At 38.8% G+C, this 25,076-nt stretch overlaps 1 protein-coding gene and 1 long non-coding RNA gene across 8 annotated transcripts in view; one reads left to right on the plus strand and one right to left on the minus strand.

The window, feature by feature from the left end:
• The window catches only part of LDB3 (LIM domain binding 3), a 122,651-nt gene that overhangs the window by 55,329 nt on the left and 42,246 nt on the right, over positions 1-25,076 (plus strand). For 5 of the 7 annotated variants that reach the window (XM_039381157.1, XM_039381156.1, XM_039381155.1 and 2 more), the window contains exons 5-7: positions 4,215-4,621; positions 19,063-19,232; positions 20,196-20,232. In XM_039381157.1, coding sequence (XP_039237091.1) covers positions 4,215-4,621; positions 19,063-19,232; positions 20,196-20,232 — 614 coding nt within the window. Of the gene's footprint in view, positions 1-4,214; positions 4,622-9,145; positions 9,169-12,363; positions 12,568-19,062; positions 19,233-20,195; positions 20,233-24,044; positions 24,944-25,076 lie in introns of those variants that run through there. The other 2 variants (XM_027734620.2, XM_039381161.1) reach the window with 2 other exon arrangements.
• LOC120323226 overlaps positions 18,514-25,076 on the minus strand; it is a 58,027-nt gene continuing 51,464 nt past the window's right edge. Inside the window, exon 4 of the long non-coding RNA XR_005563501.1 lies at positions 18,514-19,370. This is a non-coding gene — a long non-coding RNA (uncharacterized LOC120323226). The remainder of the gene's footprint in view (positions 19,371-25,076) is intronic.

The following is a 25,076-nucleotide window of genomic DNA, read 5'->3' on the forward strand; positions in this document are numbered from 1 at the left end:
AAGCATAAACATGAGTCCAAGGGCTGAAACTAAGCCATCATCAGTCAGAGTTCCTGCAGCTCTTCAGGGGTGACACAACACAGGTGAAGATTCAGCTCAGTGCAGTTCAAAACATTCAAGCTGAAGCTTTAAGGCTAAGCACAGCTTTAACATTTGTCCCTTTGCATGAAGGTATTGACAGCCTCTTTAATTTTAACAGTGTGACTGTGTGCTGTGATGTTTATGAAATAGTGCTTTTGGAGTCCCAGTGAGGATCTTGTAACACTCATGATTTTTTTCTGCCAAATTTGGGAACCTATATGGCTAAGAGAAAATAGAAGAAGAGATGATTGACTTTTTAAGTAAAGCATAGGATGGAAGAGCTGGCTCAGCCAAAAGCAGTTTGTTGGATATCCTTGAGCAGAGTCATTTGGTGTCTCCATTACCTTCTTTCTATAAAATGTTTAAAAGCAACAACTGCTTCTTGGACATGTTGGGTGGTCAAATTCATTAGTATACTGTTAAAATTGTTCTCCCAGAAGTGCAAAAGGTGAGTAAGAACTGTTGAGTCATAGCAATAGATAAATAGAGAATGAGCTGTCAAAGGAAGAGGATCTGCAAAACTTGGTATCATGTCTTCCAATATAAATTTGTTTCTTGCTTCTCTGATCCCTAATAAGGAGTTTTTGCCTTTCACAGAAACTGGATGTTTATAAAAAGAAATATAATAATAATATTTCAGAATGAAACTCCTCTACATTTATCAGGTTTAAGCTCATTCGTGACATGACGCTGGGAAATTAAAACGCAGTTTTCCTCTTGTGGTGAGGGATCACTGCCCGATCCCGGCATCTTTCTCGAGGGAAGCCCATTGCTCAGTGTCAGAGCCTCCTCTTCTGGTCGGCTGCAGGGGTAGCATCAGACTCCGGTAGTTGGAAATGTCAGCTTGCTTTTCCAGACACGGAAACTGAAACAGGACGGGATGAGAGACAGGAAACAGGGGAACGTTTGTTACTGTTGGCTGCGTTCCATGTGATGCAATGCCCAAAGCTGTGCTGCTGCTCACTATTAGAAATTTGCCCCTCACAGTCAGAAATGGTTTCAGAAATGCTGCATTGATCTGGTTTTGCCATTGGACAGGGGGAAAAAAATTCAAAAATACCCTACCAGGAATAAGCCGAATGAGGGATTCTTTGTCAAACACAAAAGGAAAGAACTAAATATGCTGATGATTGGGCAGTAATTCCTTAGAAGTTATACAGCTGCTCTCTGATGCACTTCCTCAAAATGGAGAATGTTAACCTGGCACTGTTGGGTTCTTAGGAATTCTAGTGTTGAGTTCCCATCATGCTGGTATTCCAGCTAGTAATTGTTTGAGGAGTGAAACCAAAATTCCATCCATGTCATAAAGGTGAGCAAAATTATCAACCGTCATTTTTTATGGCTATCCTATAATTTTCCCTTTGCCTACTGTTACTGTCCAGTAACACAAAAACTTTGAAAATGCATTAGGATTAAAAAAAATCTGACATTTCTCTCATTAACAGTTGAAACTGATACTTTTTATCAGCTCTCCTTGCATGTCTTTTTTATTTTGTGGTTTAAAAAGGAAACCCACAGTTAACAAAGAGCCACAGAGTTTTCAGGGTAACAAACAAATATAACTCTGGCATATCCTTTTTCTTCTCTCTTGCCTCTATACTTATTTTCTGTTTAATAATTGTTTTGTGTCTCTCTGCTGGCATGTAAAACTCATTTGCACAAGTGATGACAATTTTTGAACGAGGCCTTGTGCATTTGTGCTTCTTTTTCAACACATTTTTATAGACAACCTCTGTTTTCTGTTTATTTAATGATATCTCAAAGCTTGCAATAAGCCACTGAGAGGGAGGCTGTTTGCTGTTTTCAGTGTCAGTTTATAGTGACCAAAGTATGTATTTCAAATGTAGTTATTTAAAAAGGCATAGTCTGAAAAATGCTTTTAGGATTATCTGTTCCTACAGCCTCAGGCAGCTATTAATGCCAGCTAAAATCTCTTCCTGTTTATAACTGAGAAAAATTATCTCAGTTCATTTTATCTGTCTTACTTTTTTGAATCAAAATATCTTAAATGTGTTTGATGTTATGATTAATTATATCCTTACACCTTTAGGGTGTTTTTTTCCAATAAATTTTAATTAATCAGACCATGTTATCTTGATTTTTTTTCAAATGTATGCTCCCATAGAAAAATCCAAGAGGACAACATAAATATTTATTTTTCTAGTGAACCTTAGTATCAAAATTAGTAAATTACATTAATGATAACTGATAGTGGCAAAAGTACAAGATCAGAGGGCAGATTATTCTCAGGCCTGTGTTTCATGCAAGGCTGTGGGGAAGATGAGTGTAAGATGTTAAAGATGGTGATTGAGCCCAAATGAGGCAAAATGTCACTGCAGGCCACCACCTTCATTGAGGCCAGATTGTGGCTCCATTCCCTCTTCAGGATAGTGTCCCCTGCCTGTCCCCATCCCCTGAGCTGGACTGCAGCAGGCAGCATTCCTGGTGGGCCTCTTAACTGTGAGCATCTGGATCCTGCCTATGGCTGCAGCATGTCCAGGTCCACAGAGAGAGGCTGGAGTGATCCTTTTCCTGTAGCAAAAGCAATGTAGCCCAAGTCAGGCTGGAGCCAGGAGCTATTGCAATAAACTAGAATATCCCAACTCTAGAAAAATCTGTAAATTGCAAAGCACTCAAATAGTTCATTGGATAGCTCAGCTGTAGATTTTTTTTTTTTTTAATGCAAAGAACATAATTACAGACAAACAGAAGTGAGGAATAGAACAGCTTTTGAAACTATGTAACTCATTCTTTTAGAAGGTGCTAATGAATTCCGGCATTCAGGGTGCTAAAATGGCAAACATTAAAGAGATGTTAAAGATAATCAGCATCAGAATCTAGCTATTCATATTCCTGTCACCAAGCCTTTAGAAGTGAAAGAAGAGCAAAATCGAGAGTAAAGGTATAAAATGCCCACCCGAAAGAGAATTTCCTATTTTTCTGTAATTGTCCTTATTTCAGGTAGACTGGCTTCCAGAAAGTATAGAGCTGTGGTCACTACACACTGCCAGTGGCTGGAAGGAGAGGAGGCAATTTAACCCTAATGGTGCTCTGTGCTTCCCACAAGGTGCTGAGTACCCTTCAGGCCCAGGTGTTGCACCAGAAGGAGTTTGAAGCAGTGATAAGGTGTTTCTAGGCAACAAAAGCACAGAAGTTTTACATGAACATGCCTCAGAACTCACATGACAACTTATCACCTGCATTGTGTTGCTGATAAAGCACTATTTTTCTTTTTTTAATATCACCTTTATTTTGGTTTAACTAAGTTACATTAATAGTGAATCATTTATGAAACTGAAGTGTAGGACTGTGTTTTTCCAGGATGATTATTTTCTAGATTGTTTCCAGTTTGAGCACCAGCACAGACTTCTATGGGTATAACTATTGCAGGAGAGATTCCTGTGACTTGCACCCTGGTGTCCTAGTTAGGAATATTATCTGGGACATGACAGTGGGATCATGCACACATCATCAATGTAGTCATGCATACATTCCCTCAAGTGTAAATTATGCAGGAATGATCCATAGAAACATCTTCTCTGTGGAGCAGTGCCTGTCCTCGAATTGTGTTGGTCCATTTGCTAACCCTGCTGCATGGCCTAATTAGCATGAACCAGAGCCCAGGAAAGCAGTGCCATGTGTGAGCTTCCATAACTCACAGTGCACTCATGGAAAATAGAAAATGGAAAATGGTGTGGTTTAGAATCATTATGTATTTCTAATAATGGCATTGACTTTTATGTTTGTATATTATCTAAAATTATTCTGACCTCAAGATGGTTTTTGAAGGTTTTTAAATATACTAAAAATTAATGGGCAGCATTGTGTTTATATAAAATTATTACTGTGAGGTTGACTGATAGCAAATGCTCTTTTAATGTTAAGCTTTATTTGTTGATTTCAACTAAAACCCAGTAAAAAACGCCTGAGTATGTTTTGCTTCCCTTATTTGGAAACAATGCATTTCGTTGTTGAAAATCTTCCCCGAAAGTTTGAATGCTTTGGCCCCAATCTGTTTATTGCAAGTTTATCGATTTGTTTAAAGCAGTAATTGCAGATGTTATTTTTGCATGTGTTCTATGATTGCTCTTTTCTTTTTTTTCTTTTCTTGGCCTGCATGTTTGCTACTACAGGAACCTGCTTGGGAAATCAATGGCAACAGAACAACCTTCAGCCCTCTAACTAACACGGCGACTGGGCCTGTGGGTAGTGGTTTAGCAACCAATGGAACGTTTTCAGGCTACCTCAACCAGCAAGAGATCAGCTTTTCAAATAGTTCTTCCTACTTAAAGACTACCACAGTTAGATCTTCCATGTCCTCTCAGTCTGTGACTCCTGACATTTCACCTGCAAAGAGTACTCTAGGTTCCAAGCCAAGCCCCGTGCTGGCTGGTGGCAATAGCCCCGCACACCAGCTGAGCCCTGCAAGGCAGTATAACAACCCCATTGGCCTTTACTCAGCAGAGACTCTCAGGGAAATGGCTGAGATGCATAAATTAAGTCTCAACCGAAGGGCTTCAGAAGGTGGACTTCCTAGAGGGTAGGTAACGTATTTAATATTTCAATAAGTAATGAATTTGCTGAAAAATGAGTGTAATAGTACCTACCCTATTGTGCTTTTATCTGGTAATCATGATTAAGGTGTGGAACAATCATTAAATTTTCCAGTAGCCCCCAAGATATATCCACATTATCATCACAGGATAAGTCTTGTTCTTTGGTATCTGAAGATGGGTTGGCAAGAGTCACCAGAGCATGAGGAGGAACACTAGGACTGAAGTGACTGTGATCATCTCAGAGTTCTGGCACTCAGCAGTTTTTACGGATGCCTGCAGTCTCACAGAACCAAGTATTGCTGTTGGCCCTTAGAGCAGCTGCTGTCAAACAGGTCTGATCTTTGGTACTTTGCTAAAGACAAACGGCTTGGACCAGCAAATCTGACGTTCTCAGCTACTGGAATGTCCTGCTGTAATTCCTACCTTAATGTATTGGCTTTTCTATTGGCAAAATGAGTCAAAATTGCAGTATTTTGGTCATTATCTGGTTTGGGCGTTGTCTGTCTTGCATCCATTAGCTTTGCTGTTAACTTGTATGTACACAATGAACGATCTCCAGATAGTTTGACCCCATGCTGTCCAAGGTTTCACATATTACTCTGTTGCAGATCAACTGTTTTGTTAGAAGGTTTGTAAAATGAGGACCTTGGACTACAGTACATGAGAAAGAGCAATGAGAAACAGGTTTTCCTAATTTTCCTGCCTTCGTGTATTAATTGGCAAACAAATGTAATTTTTTAGTTTTGGATTTTTTTTTAAATGAAGATGAATTTCTTATTATGAATATGGGGAAAAGTGTACTTTTGCCACTAGGGACTTAGCTATATAAGGAAAAACAGAAAATTTTGACAGTCCACTGAGGTCTGATAGCAAATGCATATCTTCAAGTATTTTATATCTCTTTGCAGGAGCTCTTTGCAAGAGAAAACCAAGGGGTTTTAAGTTGTAGCAAACTAAGGATATTTTATCCCTATAAAAGAGCATAAATACGTGTTCTAGGTGATTCAGACAGTTTATATGATTCATTGTAACTCTCTTGAGGACTCGGCATTAACAATCCTAATTAAGTTATCTGCAAAAATCTTATCCTCCCTTCTCATACTGGATAATTAAGAAAAGCAATTACTGTTTAGAAGAAAATTATTTCAGTTAACAAAATCAGCAAAATAAACCTCAGAATGCTTCTCTCTTAATTTATCATTTTCTTGAAGAATACTAATCCTTGTCTTTTTTTCAATATGCAGAGTTTCCTGGGAGTATATCTCACTATCTTTTTCCCATTATCTTCACAACCCTCCTTAACATCTGCAAGGGTGATGGTAAAGTGGCTGTATTTTGGATAGCTCAGCATTGTGACTGTTTGTTATCAGAATTACAACACAGCTGCATCCATCACTCATCAAAGTCTATGTGAGCCTTTCTTTTCATGCCAGAGGGCATTGCAATAGGGCTACATGATATCACAGTGATTAGTGGGGTGCAAAAAAGATGTACCTGCAGAAAACACTTCCCTGTCTTCACTCTGCTGCTTTTTTGTGTTTTATGTCCCCTTTATATGTGACCATTTTAGTGCATGCCTGTGGCAGTGCCCTGAATTACAAAGCAAAGTTCTACCTTAGAAAAACCATCTGAGATTTTTATTTTTTTTAGTTTGAACACAATTTTGGAGAGTTTCTGTCTATCTGCCTGTAATATCTGTAGCACTGATAAGCAAATAAGAAAGTTTTAAAAATCAGCTTTATTCTGCAGCCCAGGAACATTCTGAAAAGATGAAAGTGCCCTGAGGCACTAAATAATGTGTCTTCTCAGGTAACTCTTCTGAGATCTCTGTTTACTTGCAGAGAAAATTCAGAGCTCCAGAATGCTGTCATTCCCACTCCCACTTGACTGTTACCCATGAACTGAGAGGCATCTCTCCTTCTGCTCTCTGCAGAATAACACACAGAACCTGTAACTACCTTGGGATTTGGTATTATCCATGATAATCTCAGTCTCATAGTGGATATTTGGGACAGAATGCACAGGGAAAGCACTGTGAGCTCTGCAAGATCAGCTCTTGACTTCGTTGGGGACATTCTTATCGTATAGTAAAACATGAGATGCTGTGTAAAGATTGTGATGTCATGGTGCTCCAACTGTGAATTCATTGTGAATTCATGAACTTGTGCTTAGTATGGTAAAAGTTGTTAGAAAAATTCAGGTGTGGGGGCTGATCTTAGGTATATTTCATATTTCAATACCATGTCCTTTTCACTAAATGATTTAAACTTGTGTGAATTGCTACTAGAGGTTTAGCTAAATCCTCTGGGAAATTCTATCAAGGAACTAAAATTAATTTTAAAATTATTTCCTTGATCTGTGAAGAATGGCAAAGCACCTGTCTCTCTGATACACTTTACATTAAAGCTTTATCACCTTGACCCAGGGTAAAAATTGGTGGCCTGTTAAGAGCGTGCTGTGATGTGCTGGAAGCTCTGGAGAGTATTAATAAATATGAAGAGTGAGTCATAGTTTGTAACGTGGATCTTTTTCATTCCAGTGTGAATTACTTTTCACATTGTAGGTCAAGGGCAGTAAATACCTGTCCTACAAGTGCATGCCAGGTGATTTGGGTTACTGGCTTCTTACCCTGTGACCTCTGTGAGCAACAACTTGGGTGTTTCATACATGTCCATATTTAGAATCAAACTAAAGTAATGTGTGGCTCTGAACTGGGGGGAATTTTCTCATCACATATGAAACATAAGGAGAAGCAAAGCTTTATTCTTTCTGAAGGAAGCTGTAGTAGCCTCTTTGCACCTCAAAATCTTGACTGAGCTTTTCTTAGTGTGTGCACATAATGATTTTTATCTTTTAACATTTTTATATGCAAACATATTCCTCTAATTAAGTTGTATTTTAGGGATGGTTGTTCTGCCTTTAAAATATTATTTTATATGTAAGGTAGAGGCCTGGATTAGTCAGAAAATGATACTATTACGTTGTTTCTTTGTAAATGATTCCAGCTGTCCTGCATAAACCTAAAATGAATATAGGATCACTAATGTGCTTACAGGCTGCAGCTTGTTCCTAATATATCTCTACCAGTTCCTGTAACAAACTGATACATTTGGCTTAATGTAGGATTTTTATCTGAGAGTCTGACCAGTAGCTGCAGAAGGTGATCTGTGATATTGTTTTACCGTGAAAATGCAGAAATGCAAAGCCTTTACTACAGCTTGGCTCATTAGAGTGGTTTTGATCATGAAAAAGGCTGTTGGATGAGCCAAGGCAAAAGGACTGTATGTAGAAAGAAGCAGTAATATCAAAGGTTCTGCCAGGCAAAAGCAGAAGGAGACAAATCCACTTGAGATGTCAGCATAACTTTGCTGTCCAGTATTTTCTATCGGTCCCAGATACAGAAATGTCACAGCAGCAAGTTGGAAGGTTCAGTGCCCAGTTCTGTCACCAGCATTCTGTGCAGCTAAGTAAGAAGAAAGGTTTATTGACTGATCCTGGATCTCTTCCTCTTTATTTTGCACAAAATAAAATGGATTAGTCTTCAACCAAGAAAAGAGCAAAATGTGGGTATTTTAAGCTTTCAGAAAAACTAAGTTAAAATAAACATCCTAGCCCATTACTGCTATTTGTTATTAGCAAATACACCACAGTCCAGTGTGAGCACACTGTTCATCACTCCCAGCTTTAGCTGGTTTGTGCTGCTTTGGAATTACTGTGCAAGCCACTGTCACTCCTTTATGCAGCAAAGCAGAAATGTAGCCTGAACAGGTGGTTTTCTCATACTGTATACATACCAGACCAATAAAATATCCTGATATCCGTATCCCAAAAAATACATAATGCACAGCTTGCTTCATTTCACATGGAATAAAATTAGGAATGACTATTCTGAGGCTAATTGGCTTACACCACTGTTGGCATAATGTAAGTACAGTCAGATTTAAGCCAATACTTTGTTAAATACAAAGGCATTTTCCTTAGTTTTAGATTTAAAACATCTACCAGTGTATTTTTTGGATGTTCTCCAGCATGTAAAAGACCAAAAAATCAGTCTTGCAAAACCAACTCTGAAGGTGGCCTGAGGAGAACAGACTTCATCCCTGAATGTTTAGTATCTAGGGGGAAAAATATAATTTCTACCACTCATATGCTATTTTCAGATGAGAATATACTCTGCAAATCCTTTTTTATTCCCTCTGCTCCCTCCCTCCATACACTTTGGTAGTAGTACTTTTAGGGATGTACAGCAATAAAATCATGTTCAAGGGTCAGCCAAAATGCCATGGTACCCTACTAAGTCCTACTGGATCAAGTATAATCCCTAAATTTTTTCCTTTCTTAATCATGTTGGGGTTTTTAGGCATACATTTACTTTTTGTTCTTATTTGTAGATGGTGTGAAAAGAGCCTGTAGCAAGCTTTCATAAATACATTCTGCCCTTTGCACTCTAAAAACTATTGACTTTTTCTGTGTGGTTGATGTTGTTTGTTCTCTTTCTCTTCTTTTAGGTCATAACCAACACCGCTGCCAAGTTAGTATCACTTCTATATAGTGCCAAATGTTTGTCTTATGCTATGTATGTGAAGATGTGTTTTCTGGGGTAGCATGATCCCCTGTGCTCGTGCTGTGTCTGCTTGCGAGTGGAAGTGTTTTTCTAAAAATCTGCTTGGTCTGGCCAGCATCATGTGCTGCCTCTGGTGTCCAGCAGTGCTCCCTTCTGAGCACACCACGCACTTGGTGAGGCTCTAACGCTGGGAATGGAGTTGGCAGCTGAGCCTGCTCAGTTCTTGTGAAGGCTTTCAAAAGCATTTGTTTCTACAGGCCAGGTTTAAGTCCTCTTAAATCTTTCAGTAGCCTTCACGCCTTCAGACTTTGAGCATTATCTGAGCCTTTTTTGGTGTATTATTAGCAATGTACTTTGAGCTTTGACATAAAATTAATTTCCAAAGCCCCACTCCGCTAAAATTCAAATTCAGGTTGGTATGAGATACAGATATGGAAAAAAATCCACAAAGTCATTTACCTTAGTAAATGTATTGCCCAAACAAGAAATAACTATTTGAAAATATGGTCAATCTGCTTTATTTAAGAAAGTTCACAGAGTCCTCAGTTTTGATCTTTGGTTTTCTAAGGGCAGAGGATTATCTCTAAACTCTCACTTTCTGTCCCTGAAATGGATGTTATCCAGAAATTTCTAGAGACTGGGTTAAATTCAGCATAAAATAAATAATTCTGATAGTTAAATGTGAAATTTAAACTGACAATACAAGGTTAGAAGCAGTAGAATACGTAAAAGTTGAGATAATATTTAATGCACATAACTTACACTGATCCAGCATTCTCAGTTGATTTTAGTCAGGTGTGGGTGTGATGTCATGCAAACGCTGGAACTCCTTTGGCGTGACAAAATCTAGCCAATTTACATTGATAATTATTCCGACACAATTGTCTTAGAAAGCAGAAGTCACAGTATTGGGGTGTTTTTAATCTTACTTGCTTTGGCATTTATTTTTCCAATCCTTTTCTATCTTAGGAGAAGATCCCATTCATTTTGCAGCAGTGCTCCAGCTGTTCCTGCAGCCTTACCTCTGCCACTTTGTCCTAGAGAGCAACACCCCTCACAAGCACTAATATCTTCTCTCTACCTCCAGAGTTATGAACAAAACTCTGCAGTTGAAAATCTGTCCCTTTTTCTATTAGTTTTATGGGAATCCTGTTAACATCAGTTAAAGTTTTGCCTTGGTACGTGTAATGTGACTAAAACTTCTTGAAAGACATCACTGAAACTGTTTAAAGACCACAAGTGAAAGCCCAAATCACTCCTGCTGCTACTGTTAGGGAAGTTTAGGCTGTTCTGACGTTACTAGCTTTGATTTCTGTAGTTGTGGAAACCAACTGCTTAGAACTTTATTCTTTAAAGGTGGCATATTTAACCTCTGTCCTTTCATTCACACAATCTTCTCAGATCTTGGGTTTAGAATCTCTTCAATACTCAACAGCATGGAGGAAAGAGAATACTAAATTCAAGATCTTGAGGACCTGTGTGTTTGTAATTATCATGTGATCATTTAGGGTATTACAAAGAAAAGAGATGATGTTGTTGAAGTAAGGCACGTTCATGCTCAGTGTAGCAACCTGCACATCCCTGCACATCACCCTTCAACAGGTGATGTCAGTGTAATAATAAAACTGTCATCGTTGATGAATAGTTAATGGAGATATATTTTAAATGTGAAAATGTCTTTGTAAAAAGACGATTTTCACTTTTTGAGTGCATAATGCAGCTTCCTGGTTCCCTCCCTTAAAAAGTTGACGTGTGTATCTAAAGGCTGTGGCTGTGATGCAGCATGTGCATTTATGTGTCTCTGTTCCTTGAGCATGTGGCTGTCAATGTTCTGTCAAGTATTTGGAATGATATGTGTATCTCTCTGTCTGTCTTCAGTCAGGGCATCCCACCAAACAAAAGGCTGAAAACATAGTGGAATCCCCTGGCTGGGTTCAGAGGTGGCACATCACCTGTGATGATCTCTGGAAGATTAAGTCAGATGGCTGCCAGCTTTACTTGATTTTACTTTTTCCTCCATGCTGGATTGAGGGTTCAGTTTTTACCCTCTGGGGTTAACTCATGGCAAACAGGCAAACTATTGTGCGTGTAAAGAGAAAAACTTGTCCAATTTAGTGAGCATATGGAATCTATTCTGCTGGCATCCCTCTGCTGCTGGCAGGACAGGAAGAGCAGACTAGAGAATCATCTGATTTTCATAGGTTAGAGAAGAGCAGCTACTTCAGTGTCTGACAGCTGAGGGTTAACTTTCTCCTTGAAACTCTGGGCAATGCTCAGTCCTTGCTCTAGGGCTACAACAATGTACAACTCGGCCCTACAAGGAAGCCAGGTGCTCTTTGGCTGCAGCCTGACATTAAACTGGCTTGTTCTGATGTAATGGGAGCTTTATTTAACTTACTTGGGGCTCAGTCTCTCAAATAAAAGTCCTTCCTCATAAATGGAAGCTGCGGCAGCTACTCTTCCAAATGCAATTGTCCCATTGGTTGCAATATAGGATATTTTGGTCTGAGACTGAGCATTTATCATGCTGTAGCAGCACTTGAGGCTGGCTGTACAGAGATTCTGGGAAGATTTAGTCTTTGTGAGGGAAAACTTTGAAGATTATTAAAAGGCACAAGAACTAAATTTCACTGTGATTAATAATCCAGACAGAAAGTACTGGAACCTTCTAAATAATAGAGGACCAAAAATCTGTTCACCCGACTGCATTTCCTAGTGCTTTGTCAGAATGCTGAAAGCATGAATGGATGCAGTGGATAAAGTGCAGTATGTATGTATATCCCATGGGCATGCACATATACCTGTGTGTATGTCTGTGTACACTTATAGGTATATATGCATGTAACAGCAGAATTTTAGTATCACATAAATACTTAGGGATTTGTCATGATATTTTAATGCAGTGACAGCTATTTCACCTTTGTTTTCCTCTTTATACATCTGTGAGCCAGCACAAAAATGTCATCCATTGGGGCAGCCAGCTTGTAACTGTGACTTGGTGCTTGTGTTGTCTCCTATTCTGCGATCGGAAGCTTTGCTGGTGAGATGCCATGAACAGACATGCACACTCCTCTGCCGGTGGTGCTTCTCTCACTTAACTCTCACGCCTCTCTCCTTTCTTCCCTTCCCTTCCCTGTGGAACCTCACTCTTGCATAACCCAGCCCGGAGTTCACGGAGCGTTTCAACCCCAATGTCCTGAAGGACTCTGCCCTGTCTACACACAAACCCATTGAGGTGAAGGGCCTTGGCGGCAAGGCTACTATAATTCACGCCCAGTATAACACCCCGATCAGCATGTATTCCCAGGATGCTATCATGGATGCAATTGCAGGCCAGGCACAAGCCCAGGGTGGAGAATTTGCTGGGTAAGGTCATTTCCTTGTGTGGAATGCTCTTTGTCTGCATGGTACATGTAACAGTCCCTGCCTGCATGACATGGTGGCTCTTCCTGGACTCTTTTTATTGGGGTATATCATACATAAAGATACATATCAATACTAGACAATGTTTAAAAGCACTTCCATGTTTTGAAGTTAAAAGGATAGATAACTAGAAAACCGTAGCATGGTTTGTGCTGGAAAGGACCTTAAGGATCATCTAGTTCCAAAAGTCTGCCATGGTCAGGGATACTTTAATGTAACTTTTCACTTTTAGTATTCCTCCTAGAACTGGTAAACCACACAAAAATATATCTAGTGCTCTGTATATGACATTGGATGGCTTTTCATTTCTGATGACCATGCTTTGTAATAACCACTATATTATATGCATAGCTTGGGAATAACAGGAAAGGGGGGTGGAATTTTTACTGAGATGTGAAGAATGCAAAATATTTATTTAGTACTGGCTACTGGTTTATTCTGCAGAATGGAGTGTTTTGCTGTATTTTCCCTCTCCCTGGTTTACATACAGTACATATGTTTTACACATATCCTTTGGACTATGGCAAAAGCCACTGATCTTTAATAACTCTGCTTTTACCAATGCATGTTTCTGGAAATCCATCTGATTAACTTATCCAGAGCTGTTACAACTTAACTGAAATTACACATGCAGTGAATGCAGCCAGGTTTCTCTCTTGCCAGGTGTCTTTCTACCCAAAATCAAACTTGCCTTCTTTTCATGTGACACCAAACATAGGTACAGCAACACACTTTAACATAGTTTCTTCTCAATATGTTAGCTTCAGGCTTATTCAGAATGAACCTGGATTATGTATTTGCTTCTGCTCCCTTTTACTGGCCATTTTTCTCTCTTTTTTTTTATATATATTTTTTTTCCCACTAACTTTTTGCATCACAGCTCTACCTAATGATGGATCCCAAGCAATACCTTTAGCTGTTTTTGACCATGACTCAGTGAATCTCCACAGGTGTTGAGTAGACTCATATTTCCAATTAGCCAAGTACAAAGAGAGAAGTTCATTCATTCTCTGTTCTTTATAACGGTTCACATCTTTCATAGGCATGGATTATATGAGACATGTTATCATATATTGGAATTTTCTACTAAATGCAAATGGTAATGTTTAAAAAAATTGCTTATTTAAGTGATCAGATGATTATAAAATTCCACTGCTGAGTACGTGGATCCTTTTCATTTTATAAGCAGCACATGAAAAGAATCTCTCAAATGCAGTTCCAGTCACCAGGAGTGGCTCTACTGGACTGGAAAACAGCCTTGTCTTTTCCCACCTGTGGAAGAAATCAAGACACACTGTGTTGCAGGGAGGGGAAAATGCTGTTCCTGGAAATTCCCAGATAGAGTGAGAGAAGTCCAAAGAGTGCAACCAGGGAGATTAGGGATTTGTTTTAACACGTAGAATTGTGAAGTAAAGAATCTCAATAATGAGAGTCTTGAATAATAAATTAAAAGATAGTCATGAATTATATTAGATACATACATATATATATTAAAGATATATACATATATCTTTAAAAGAACCAAATGAATGGATACATAGATAAAAAATAGACTGTTATGGAGTATTGAGTCATTACACCACCAGCAGCAAATTGTGTGTTAAACATCACTGTGTCCTAAAGTTTTTACTTTTTTTCTCATTTTGAACATGGAAGCCACCTATTGCATGGGTGTTTTTGATATGAGATGGCTATTTCCATTAATCCTTTTCTGTTAGACAGTTCTAGTTAAACATTATTCTTTGCAGACAACTTCATGACTATGTTCTCCCATGTAATGTTGCAAAAAAAATTTTTTCTTTAAGATTAACTATATAAGCTACCATTTAAGCTTTTGCTTCATTTTGGAATGTGACTCCTAAGCCAAACATTCGCCTGATCCCAAGGAGAAACTAATGTTTTTATTCCTACTGTGCTCAGAGCTACAGCCTGTCTTGTAACTTTTCTTGCCTTTTTTTTTTTTTTATTTATAACACTTAGTGACTATCCAATTTTCTCTGTAGGTTTTTTTATTACAATTAACACAACATTTTTAATCTATATATCTAGCAACCTAGCAAGGGTTGTGCTGCCCTAACAATGGCCTAGCCATTGACTGATACTCATTCAATTAAACCTTTAGGTTCTTTTGGCTTCCATGATATTCTGAACTTTAATTTGCAGTGCAAAGTAATATGTTCTTTCGTTTGCTTAGTTGGTCAAGTCTGAGATAAGATTATGCTTAATGCAGAAGTATTTGTATGAGGAGTTTTTCATATAAATGCAGACCAAATTGTGTACTGATTCATTTTGTGTCAATTCTCTGCATATAATTCAGTCTCAGTGCTTAATTTTTCTTCTTCTGGCTTTTCATTTCACGTTAGAGGTCAGCCCTGAAGCCACAAGATGTCTGTAAGATGGTAAGCACACTCAGACTGCAGACCTAAAGGGCAGACAGTACCTGGAAACATGCTTACCTCTTCTATCTGTGATGAAGGACAGACAGGCTCAAGATAAGAATTCATTTTCTAGTTTCACTATTTGAAATCAGTGATGATTAGTGAGATCAGAATCAGACTCTTGTCACTTAGAAAATAACCCACACTTACTGGACCACCATGGAAAACACAAAGGAAAGCATAGAATTATTCATACTGCAGTTACTCAGACATCACACTGGAACTGAAAGGCAGAGAATTTTGAATGCCATGGCTTCTTATCTTTTCTTCTCTGTCTATGGTTTTTTTTTGTTTTAATTGATTTTGCTAAACCAAGAAGCAAGAGTTGGTTGCAGTAAAACCACGTGGTTAGTACATTTTGATTACATTTCTGTCAAACCTCTTCTAAATTCTGTTATGCAGTTTTAGCCAAATTCACAAGTCGTAAGTAGACATAAATCCAACATCTTTATCCAGATTAAAAACTGAAAAGTTACAGTAGCGGAATCAATAATGTGATTGGGTAGAAACTAAAATCTTGTGTATTCTCTACAGTAAGTCAACTTGAGTAGATATTTACCAGTCTACATGAACTTTTGGTTTTTTATTGGGTTGTGGGGATTTTTACCTCTTAGCCCTTTTATTGAATAGCTGGAATCAGTCTAATATCTGAAGTCACAATATTTCATGGTATGTCTACACCAGGGGTAGAACACTGCAGTGTTCCTAAGTTTTACTCATTATCTATTTAAATTAAACCTGGTTAATGACTCCAGGGTACCATTCATGTGGTAAACTGTAGTTTATAATGGAGTCCAAAAAATAATAATCCCACTGCTACTTACTCAAAGAAGTTTGACTGTCTTTAAAGTTTGTTTTAATGTCAATAATGTGTGACTAGTATGATGATGTGAAAAAGGAGTATCATTCTTTATTGACTCCTACTAAAATACCTCAGGCTGTAGTGTGAAAACCCGTGAAAGCTCGAACCCATTTGGGAAGAATTTTTTTTCAGTAACATCTATTTAGAGTAATATGCTTAAAGATGAATAATATTTCTGCACATCCACACCCAGATGGAAAGAAATTAAATTACAAAGAGGTATAACAGAGGTATTAACGTGGTTATGTGCATCTTTAGGCTGTCTGTAAGAATCAGCTGTCACATTTAGGTTTATGAAACGCTCCTAATCAGCGATGCGCTCTATTTTGCGCTTCCATGCTGAGTGGCTCATATGTCCTAGTTACTCATCTACAATGTAATTATGATTTTAAAAAAAGAAAAAGGCCTGTTGAATTAAAGGCAGATTTGGAAATATTCCAATGTATTACATTAATTTAGTTCAATTTATATGAGCATGTTTCACTCTGCTAGGGAAGTTTAATTCACCAAGCTCCATTTCCTGCCTTAATCATCTACCATAAGGATATTAATATGTCCTGTTAATGCCACACATTGCTACTGTGAAATTTGTGGTCCAGCCTTTAGCTCTAGTTTTTTAACTAACCTTGAGTTAATAGCATAATTATACATAAACCTTTAAACTGCTTTTTTTGTATATTGGTCATAATACAAGAACAAAGCATTTCAGCAAGAGGATTTAGTCAAAGGAATTTGTACTGTCTGTAACTTGCATGGTGCTGTTGCCACAGTGGTCTATGGTCGAAGTCAGCAAAGGTTTATTATCCACTTTGCAACAGTATGCAGCTGGGAAATGTGCTATCACACTGCTAAAACCAGCAGTTTTTTAAGCTTCAGCAAGATTAAAAAGTCAATCTGGGAATATAAAGTTAACTGTTGGCCCAATTCAGGCAGTCAGCTATAGCAGTCATACAGGGCAAGGTACTGGGTGCTCAACACCCTCAAATGCCTCTGGGGTCATCTTTTGGGGAACATTAACAAGACCTTTACAGTGACAGAACTTTTCAGCATAGCCAAGTGTCAGAGGCAGCAGCAGAACGGTCCTGAGTGGGTTGCTGACTTACTGTTGGTATTACAGAGAATCTTTTCCATGCAAAGACTATTCCTGCTCCCACACTTTGTGCCCTGCCTCAGCAAGCCCTTCAGCCATATGTGATGGGCCAGAAGAGGAAGACTACTGCTCTCCCATCTTCCACTAGGAGCAACACTAGTGCAAGCAACTGATGGCACACCCTCCCCAAAATAAACAAGTCTACATTATGCCTTCTGTACCTGCTAGTGTTTAGATATTGTAAGGATAGTGGTCTGGAAACATGAGCTAAAAGAGGAGCTGGAAAATGCTGCTTCTTCCTACAGGGCGTCTTCCACACTGAGAAACATTTTTTACATAACTTGTATGTTTTGTGGCAGAGCTTAAACTGAAGAGTCGGGTTTTTTTCTAAGTTCACCTTTTTTCCAAGCTGTGCTCCATCACGTAGATGATTGTGCTGAAACATGCAAAAAAAAAAATTTACTGAGGTTTGTGCTGTGCTGGGTCCTCAAGAAAGTGATAAGTTTGCATATATTGGGGGTTATGAAGAACATAAATACTCCTTCAATAAAGCCTGAAAACTCCTAGAGAGACAGGGTGCTTTTGGGTCCGTATAAACACTGACCATGTTTGTGAGCCACTTGTGGTCTGACCTGAAGAACACGTCCCATGCTATTATGTCCAGATCCATCAAAACCATGTATTGATGAAGAGGAGTGTGTCAGCTGGAAAATACTGATATTTAAAGCACTACCTGGTAATATTTTTCATCACAGTGTGTGTTATTGCTGTGTGTAGGATGTCAGACATGGTTCTTGGCTTTTTCATGATTTCTCTCAGGTCTTCAAATCACAGACTCAGCTTCTCTGTAGATTTTCTCTGCACAGTGGTGTCTTAGAGAACACTAAGTTTGAGCCTGAAACAAGGAAGAAACTTTTATAGCAGGGGGCTGCTCCTGGAACTTTATGGCAGTGACTTAGTTGGACCAAATGGCCCTTAACTTTTAACAGAACCATTTCTCAGTTTTCCTGAAGTTGAGCTTGCTGCTTGCAAAGCTCTTTATGGAATAACAAGTTAAAGCTGTTACAATAAATCACTTGCTTCAAAAATAGACCTTGTATTTAGAGAAGCCATGGAGCCAAGTTACTCCAAGCATACATCATCCCCTCAGTGTATATTCCTGCAGCTCTGTTAATAGTTAATTTTAACTGTGTGCTATGCAGAAGTTATTTTCACAGGGGGAAGAAAAGGCACTATTAAGTTACTAAGCCTGTTTCTAGCTTGCACCATAAATCAAAGAGAGGTTACTTCACTTGTGCTACAGACTTGTAGCTTTGATTTTAGGTGTGCACAATTGAAAGTTTTCTCCTGGATATATCACTTTGCAAGATGAGTAGACATGTTGTAAGACTCAGATACATTCTGTTACTAAAGATTTCAGATACAGCATATGTATGCAAGTCTTGAGTACAAGTCTAGACTTCTTTGCTTCACAGGTTTAGCAGACAATGAATCTAGACTTATGGCAGATGGAAGTTTAATTCAGAGTTTGACAGAGAATCATCTCTAGAAAGAGCTATAAAAGCCTACCACATTATTTTTATAATGAAATATGGTTTTTATTTCTAAGTACAATCTCAAAGCGCATTGGCCCAACACTGTAATTTAAAGAAGTAGCATAAAACAGTATCTACATGAAGTAATTTTTATAAGAAATAATGGGGGACAGGAATTCTCAGAGAAATAAATGTTTTTGCCTGGCATACTCGCCTTTATCACCACACGTTATTCTAACCACTGTAAGCTTGTGGCTTCCTTGGCTGAGGAATCATAAACAGATATTTCCAAGCATTTTCATGCTGTTTTGAATATGCAGATTTGATGATAACAGGCCATTCTAAAGATAGAATGAGCCATAACATAAAATTGATCAATGTATTTTTGAAGAAGTGGTAATTTCAAAGCCATGTTGTGGATTGCTGTTACTCTGGGTGATAAACTGAGACCAGAGAGGTTGGGAGGAAAGCCACCATGTGCTGTTTCACAACGTTTCACTTTCTGAATTGCAGTACCCTCCCTCTCAAAGACCCTCACGTAGACAGTGCCTCCCCGGTGTATCAGGCTGTGCTGAAAACTCAGAACAAGCCCGAGGATGAGAGCGAGGACTGGAGCCGCCGCTCCGCCAACCTGCAGTCCAAGTCCTTCCGCATCCTTGCCCAGATGACTGGAACGGAGTACAGTAAGTGGAATAGCAGAACATCCTCCTCATCCTGATTGCAGATTCCTGTCGTTATGTATCGCCCCGGTATTGGCCACTGATACTGAAGGAATACTCATGACCAGACTTGTAGTTTTCAGTCCAAGATCCTGGATGTAACTAGAGAGAATAGGAAATCAAAGTGTACAGTCTCACCTTATGCTTTGTGAAGAAAATTCTTTGATCTGCCAGGGGTCTCACCATAAAACTATAACAGACTCTATAGTAAAAGAGCATTTGGGACCCCATAGTTCTTCCTACTTACAAATAAAATTTCTGCAGTGCAATTTTTTGTTCTCCAGCAGCCTAGACTTACAAAGCTGTCCATTCATTAGAAAAAATGACAAAGAGGTCGTGTCTCTTGTAACAGCCTTTTATAGAAGTGACTTCTGGAGGTCAAAAAAAATCATGGATCACCATTTGTCTTGAATCGATGATTCTCTCAGCCCTGTTATCTAAACCTAGATCTGCTATGAATGTCACAGGAGATTGAACTTTGCTGCTTGTTGCCTATGGAAATATTTTTCTGACCACCTGGTACTAACTTCACAGCTGGTTTCTGATCTAGAGATAAGGAAGTTCAGGGCCCTTTCCCACATCAGAGGGAAATAGTTAGTGTTTCCTATGAATCTGCTGATGATGCCTCTTGTGCTTTCCTGCAAAACAGCAGGACCTCTCTGTAGAATCATTGCCTACAGCTGTGAAACACTGCTAATAAATGAATGACAAAGGCATTGTAATAGCTACATTCCTCCTAACATCCTCCTTCCCATCTCTAGGGAACTGCTCCTCCTCATGGTGTTCTTACAGATTCCACTGCTGCAAAATCAGCATGAATGCACCTTTAGATAGGCTTTTGATAAGTTTCTAAGGGACTTATAATTTCATCATAAAGCCAATTCCTTTCTTTCTTTCTTTTTTAACTGAAACATTTTTTGTCTACAGTGCAAGATCCAGATGAGGAAGCCCTGAGGAGGTCAAGGTAGGCAACTCCCTGTGAAAAATATGGCTTTCTCCTTCCTGATAACCCAATAATGTTTTAAAATGGCATTAATATGAACCTCCTTTATTATATTTTTGTCCTAAAATAGTCTAATACATTTACTTAAAAATCACTGAAATTAAAATGCTATTTGTGAGAGGCATTTGAATGAGAAGGATAACAAATTAGCATGCTTTTAGGAAAGACAGTGCAAAACTCCTGGAGTGTGTGTTCAAATCTCAAAGCTCTTTGCTCATGCAACTTTCCTGTACTTTACTGGGTGTGTGAATGTGATGAATTCCAAGCCCCGTGTAACTACTTGATTGTGTAACTGGATGAAAATATATAATGTTGTGATAGCACTGAAATTTGTGAGCAATTTATTTGGATGACCCTCTGATTGACATTTGATTCTCCTTAAATGATACAGTAAAGGAGTTGTTTCCATCCATACCCATGATCATTAGCTTATGTTTTATTTGGAATAAACATGACCCAAATTTATAGAATACGGAAGCACAGGACTGCTTTTGCTAGTGGATAAATGTATTTGTTTCATATGATCTATCAAAAACACTTAAAAAGTGGATATGTTCAGAGATATAATATGGAATTAAAGATTTATCATCATCCTGCATAGCCAGGAAATAGATGTATTAGAGATTCTTATGTTGAGCTAAAAACTGCAGTTGAATCAAGAGCATCCTGCGTGTAAGCCTTATTTTCTGTTTGCATACTTCAAATCCCTATTCACATGAGCTGCTCTAAGCCGCTGGCTGGGTTTGTGATGTGTTTGATACTCAAACCACCTCCTTTCCCTATTCTTTTTTTTTTTCTTTTTACTGCTGTACGGCTTCTTTAAAGGTTCTGAGCTTTTGATCACAGTGCAAGTTACAAATGTTGAATCAGTGAGAAAGAAATCTGTTATCTTCCCTGTGAGAATACAAGTGTGCTTTCAGCTGATGTTTGCTATAAACCTTCCATTGCAGTTCACCCAAGTTCATGGCTGAGTGCCCGAACATCAGGCTTGACATTATATCCCTCAGGGATTTATTTCTTCCCTCAAATGTGCAAGCCTAATTCTCATTAAATGTATTGTGCATTATCTGTTTTGATGTAATAGCACACATCCAAATCCTTACTATGATGGGATTTAAAGCATTGTGATGAACTTAAGAGTCCCCCATTCACATCTGAGAGTAATATGTTGTTTTAGAGGAATAATCTTTCTAGGTGTAGTCCGTGGCTTTGGAAAATACTAGATGCTGGAAAATTTAGGTGGTATCAGATATGTTGACAATAATTATCTAGTAACACATCAACACGTGGAAATTGCACATTCTATCTCGAAGTACATGACTATATTCACTGTGCTTTGCATGTTTTCTGCAGTTTTGAGGTTTCACTGTGTTATCCTTTGTTTCCACAAGGAGATTCTGGCTGTGTTTAGGCACAGCTGAACAGGTTTAAGGGCATTCATTGGTAGTAGAGTTAAGGGAACATATACTAGGTAGTTACACAGGAACTGTGCAATTGGTGTGAGCTCTGGGGCAAGGAATGAAATGGGGTCTCCTTCCTGCCTCCCTGACAGTGCCTGTCCCATGTGGGTGGGTTGGTGCCTGCCTCAAACGTTGCCCACACCCCACTGGAGATGTGGTAGCAAAAGCCCCAGCTGTGCATGCATCGATCATAGACAGCTCTTTGGGGCCTGTTGGACCCCTCCTGTTTCATCTCTTGGGAAGGCTCCTGCTACTTTTGAGTTTGTAAGGAATGGAAGGACCTATGACAGATGCACAGACTCCATACTTGAACTTCACTCTTCCAGCACAATAATGGAGTAGAAAGTCCTCTTCAGTATCTACTCCACATCCAGACTATACAACCAGACCTTTCTGCACGTCCACAGTTTGGGATCATCTGGAAGGTTTCCTGGGTTCCTGAAAGCAAAAGGTTTCCATGAAACTGCGGAACCTGAGTCTTGCCAGATTCAGTGTTGTGTTAATGCCCTGCTGTGCTGGAGTTCTGGAAAAATCCTTCATGTTCCAAAAGTTAAACTGCCAGAGATTTTGGAGGGCAGGGGATTTTGGTCTCAGGGCATGCTGTGAGCAATCCCTCTGGTGCTTTCTCTTGCAAGAACTGCATGAAATGCTGATCAGATTTCTCCCAAACTCTTGGAGGACAGGGGGTGATACGTGTAGCTTATTTTTGACAGAACTGCTTTACATAAAAATAGTCACTTTTAGATTGCTGCTTCTAACTTCATGACATATGTTCTAAATGAAACCCATGGAGCTTGGGCATTTTCGAGTGGCAGAATATCCCTTTCAGTTAATATTAATGAGCACGTTGCATGACTGTCCCTCGCTCGTGCTGCTGCTATTTTGAAGGCACACATGAGATTATTACTTGCTATGAAAACTTTCCATTGCTGGTGTGATGATCGTTGTGGATTATTTTCTGGAAAGAAGGGATCTATTTCAAGCCAAACACATGTTTCTGAATACCTTTTCCTTGAATGGAGGGATAATATCTCAAAAGTAGTAAGGGAATTCTTAAATTGCATGTCAGACCCACTGTAGCTGGTACACTCCGGTGTAACTGGAAAAAATGCCATCAGGAAGTTTCAACTAGGAATACTTTATATCTTTTAATTACTTAAAAGCATAAAAGATATTTTGGGAAGTCATGCATCAACACTTCTTTAGGAGTGTTACTTGCATGGCACTGTGTTATTAAGAACAGAAGATTTAGAAATATCAGTGAATTTGTTGGCATTTACTCTCTTTATTGTTTTGTGCTTTCTTCAGCCTGAGGAGTAAAACCAGCTCAGTCTGCTCCTTTCTGTTTGGCTGGTTTCACTCTCAAGTTCCACTGAATTAACACAATTAATTGTCTTGTGTTTTGAGTGTAAATAATGAGGAAAAAAAATTACCTTGTTTGCAATGATTCAAATACATTTTGCGAATAACAAGAACATTTTATTTTCCATTCTGTTTGATATACTTCTCCTTCACTGTACTCTCATCTCACATCCCCCTTCTTCCCCTTTTTATTTACAAAACCTGAATTTAAACTGTAGAGTGTCTAGAAAAGGCTAAATCCTGAGAGGTGCTGAACGTGGCTCGACAGCCCCAATGTGCAGTCAGAGGTAGCCAGGGAGGGCAGGAGATGGCCAATACTTCACAGGACTCTGCTTTGAAAATCCCATGTTGTTCTGCTTTGTGACACCTATGACCAGAAATATTTATGCAAATGTAAACACTAATACTTACTAATGCTGAGAAAAGCTGTAGAAAAGTACTGCTTAAACCTGTGGGTGATGGTCCTTGCAGGAAGGACAGCAGGATATATATGGGCTGGCCTAGGTGTTACAGAATGGAAAATACCTGCATTCATTTTGCACTTCTCTGAGTTAACTGTCACTGACTGCTCAGCTGGGGGCAAGGGAGGGAAAAGCCAAGAGAAACTGGTGGCAGGAAAACAATGGGATTACACTGCATTTCTAGCAAAAGCAGCCCTGTAATACCAAGCACAAGTCAAAGAATAAGAAGTTATATCAAGTTACTTCTCAGAAATAAACAACTGCAAAACCTTTCATACATGGTCCAAAAAGCATCACCTAGCCTTCACTGTGCTGATTTGATAGCTGAGGAGAAAATCCAAATAAATTGCCATTGCCCTAGTTGTAAGGCAGGGGAGTGGTAGCCATGGTCCCTAACCCCTTTCTTTCTCCCTCCTTTCTTTCTTCTGTGTTTATGTCTCTCTCTGTCTCTGTCTTTCTCTCTCTCTCTCTCTCTTTCTTCATGCCACAGGGAAAGGTTTGAAACGGAACGTAACAGCCCACGCTTTGCCAAATTGCGCAATTGGCATCACGGCCTGTCAGCGCAGCTCCTTAATGTCAAAAGTTAAAAGCCCACGTTTCTGGGGCAAACACAGACAGAGTTACAGTCAAACATTAACTGCTGTCCTGAGTTAGAGCCCCAGCGTGTCACACACGCTGCTGGGGCCTTGCTCTGTAGGTTTCTGTCGTTAGCCTGTTAGCCATTCACTGTCACCACAACTAAAAATAACAGTACAACCCGGTTCGTGTTCTTCATTTCAAAGTAGTTTAGCTTTACTCCTTTACTATCTCAAACTTCAGTATACAGGAAAACATCACTATTGTAGTCCCTTAACTTTAGGAGAAAATTAGAGGGAAGTTGCTGACAGTATTTCTTTAGGAGGAAGAAGAATGAGACTTTTACTGAGTTTTACTGTAAAGATAATGAAGTAGGAGAAAGAAAGTTGAAAAGAAAAACTGACTGGCCCAGACCTTGCTAAATGTACAACATACTTAGTTTGCATAGTTGAATGATGCTGTTTGAAATAAGATATTAGCAATGTGAAGTTGTATTTCTTCAATATATTATACTGGTAGAGGTTATTTGCTGAAACCATTGCTGTAAGTTTTGTGTTGGAAAACTGAATTTATCATTATATAAAAGTGAGAGATAGCTGGGGTTGCTCAGGATCTGCGAGGAAATGACATTTTGCTAGAGGTGATTTAGGAGTGAGAAGAATATATCATACTACTGTTGCACTGAAGCTTTTAAAAGCATCTTTTAAGTTTTAAGGAATATGTTGCCCATTCTGTATTGCTCTTGCTTTGACCCACACTTTTTCTGTATATAGCAGCATGCTTTATCTGAAATAAAACATTTTAAAACTAAAATAATTATGTGCCTGTTTTACAAAGTATTTTATTCTGTTTTAAAACAGTAACTGCTTCAACTGATTATTGAAAGAAGGAGAACTTTTCTTTCCTGAATAGAAAATTTGGTCAAAAAGCTTTCCATTATTAGCTA

Source organism: Pipra filicauda, unplaced genomic scaffold, assembly GCF_003945595.2.
Source record: "Pipra filicauda isolate LSUMZ 115617 unplaced genomic scaffold, ASM394559v2 scaffold214_size1419223_pilon, whole genome shotgun sequence".
Lineage (NCBI taxonomy): Eukaryota > Metazoa > Chordata > Aves > Passeriformes > Pipridae > Pipra > Pipra filicauda.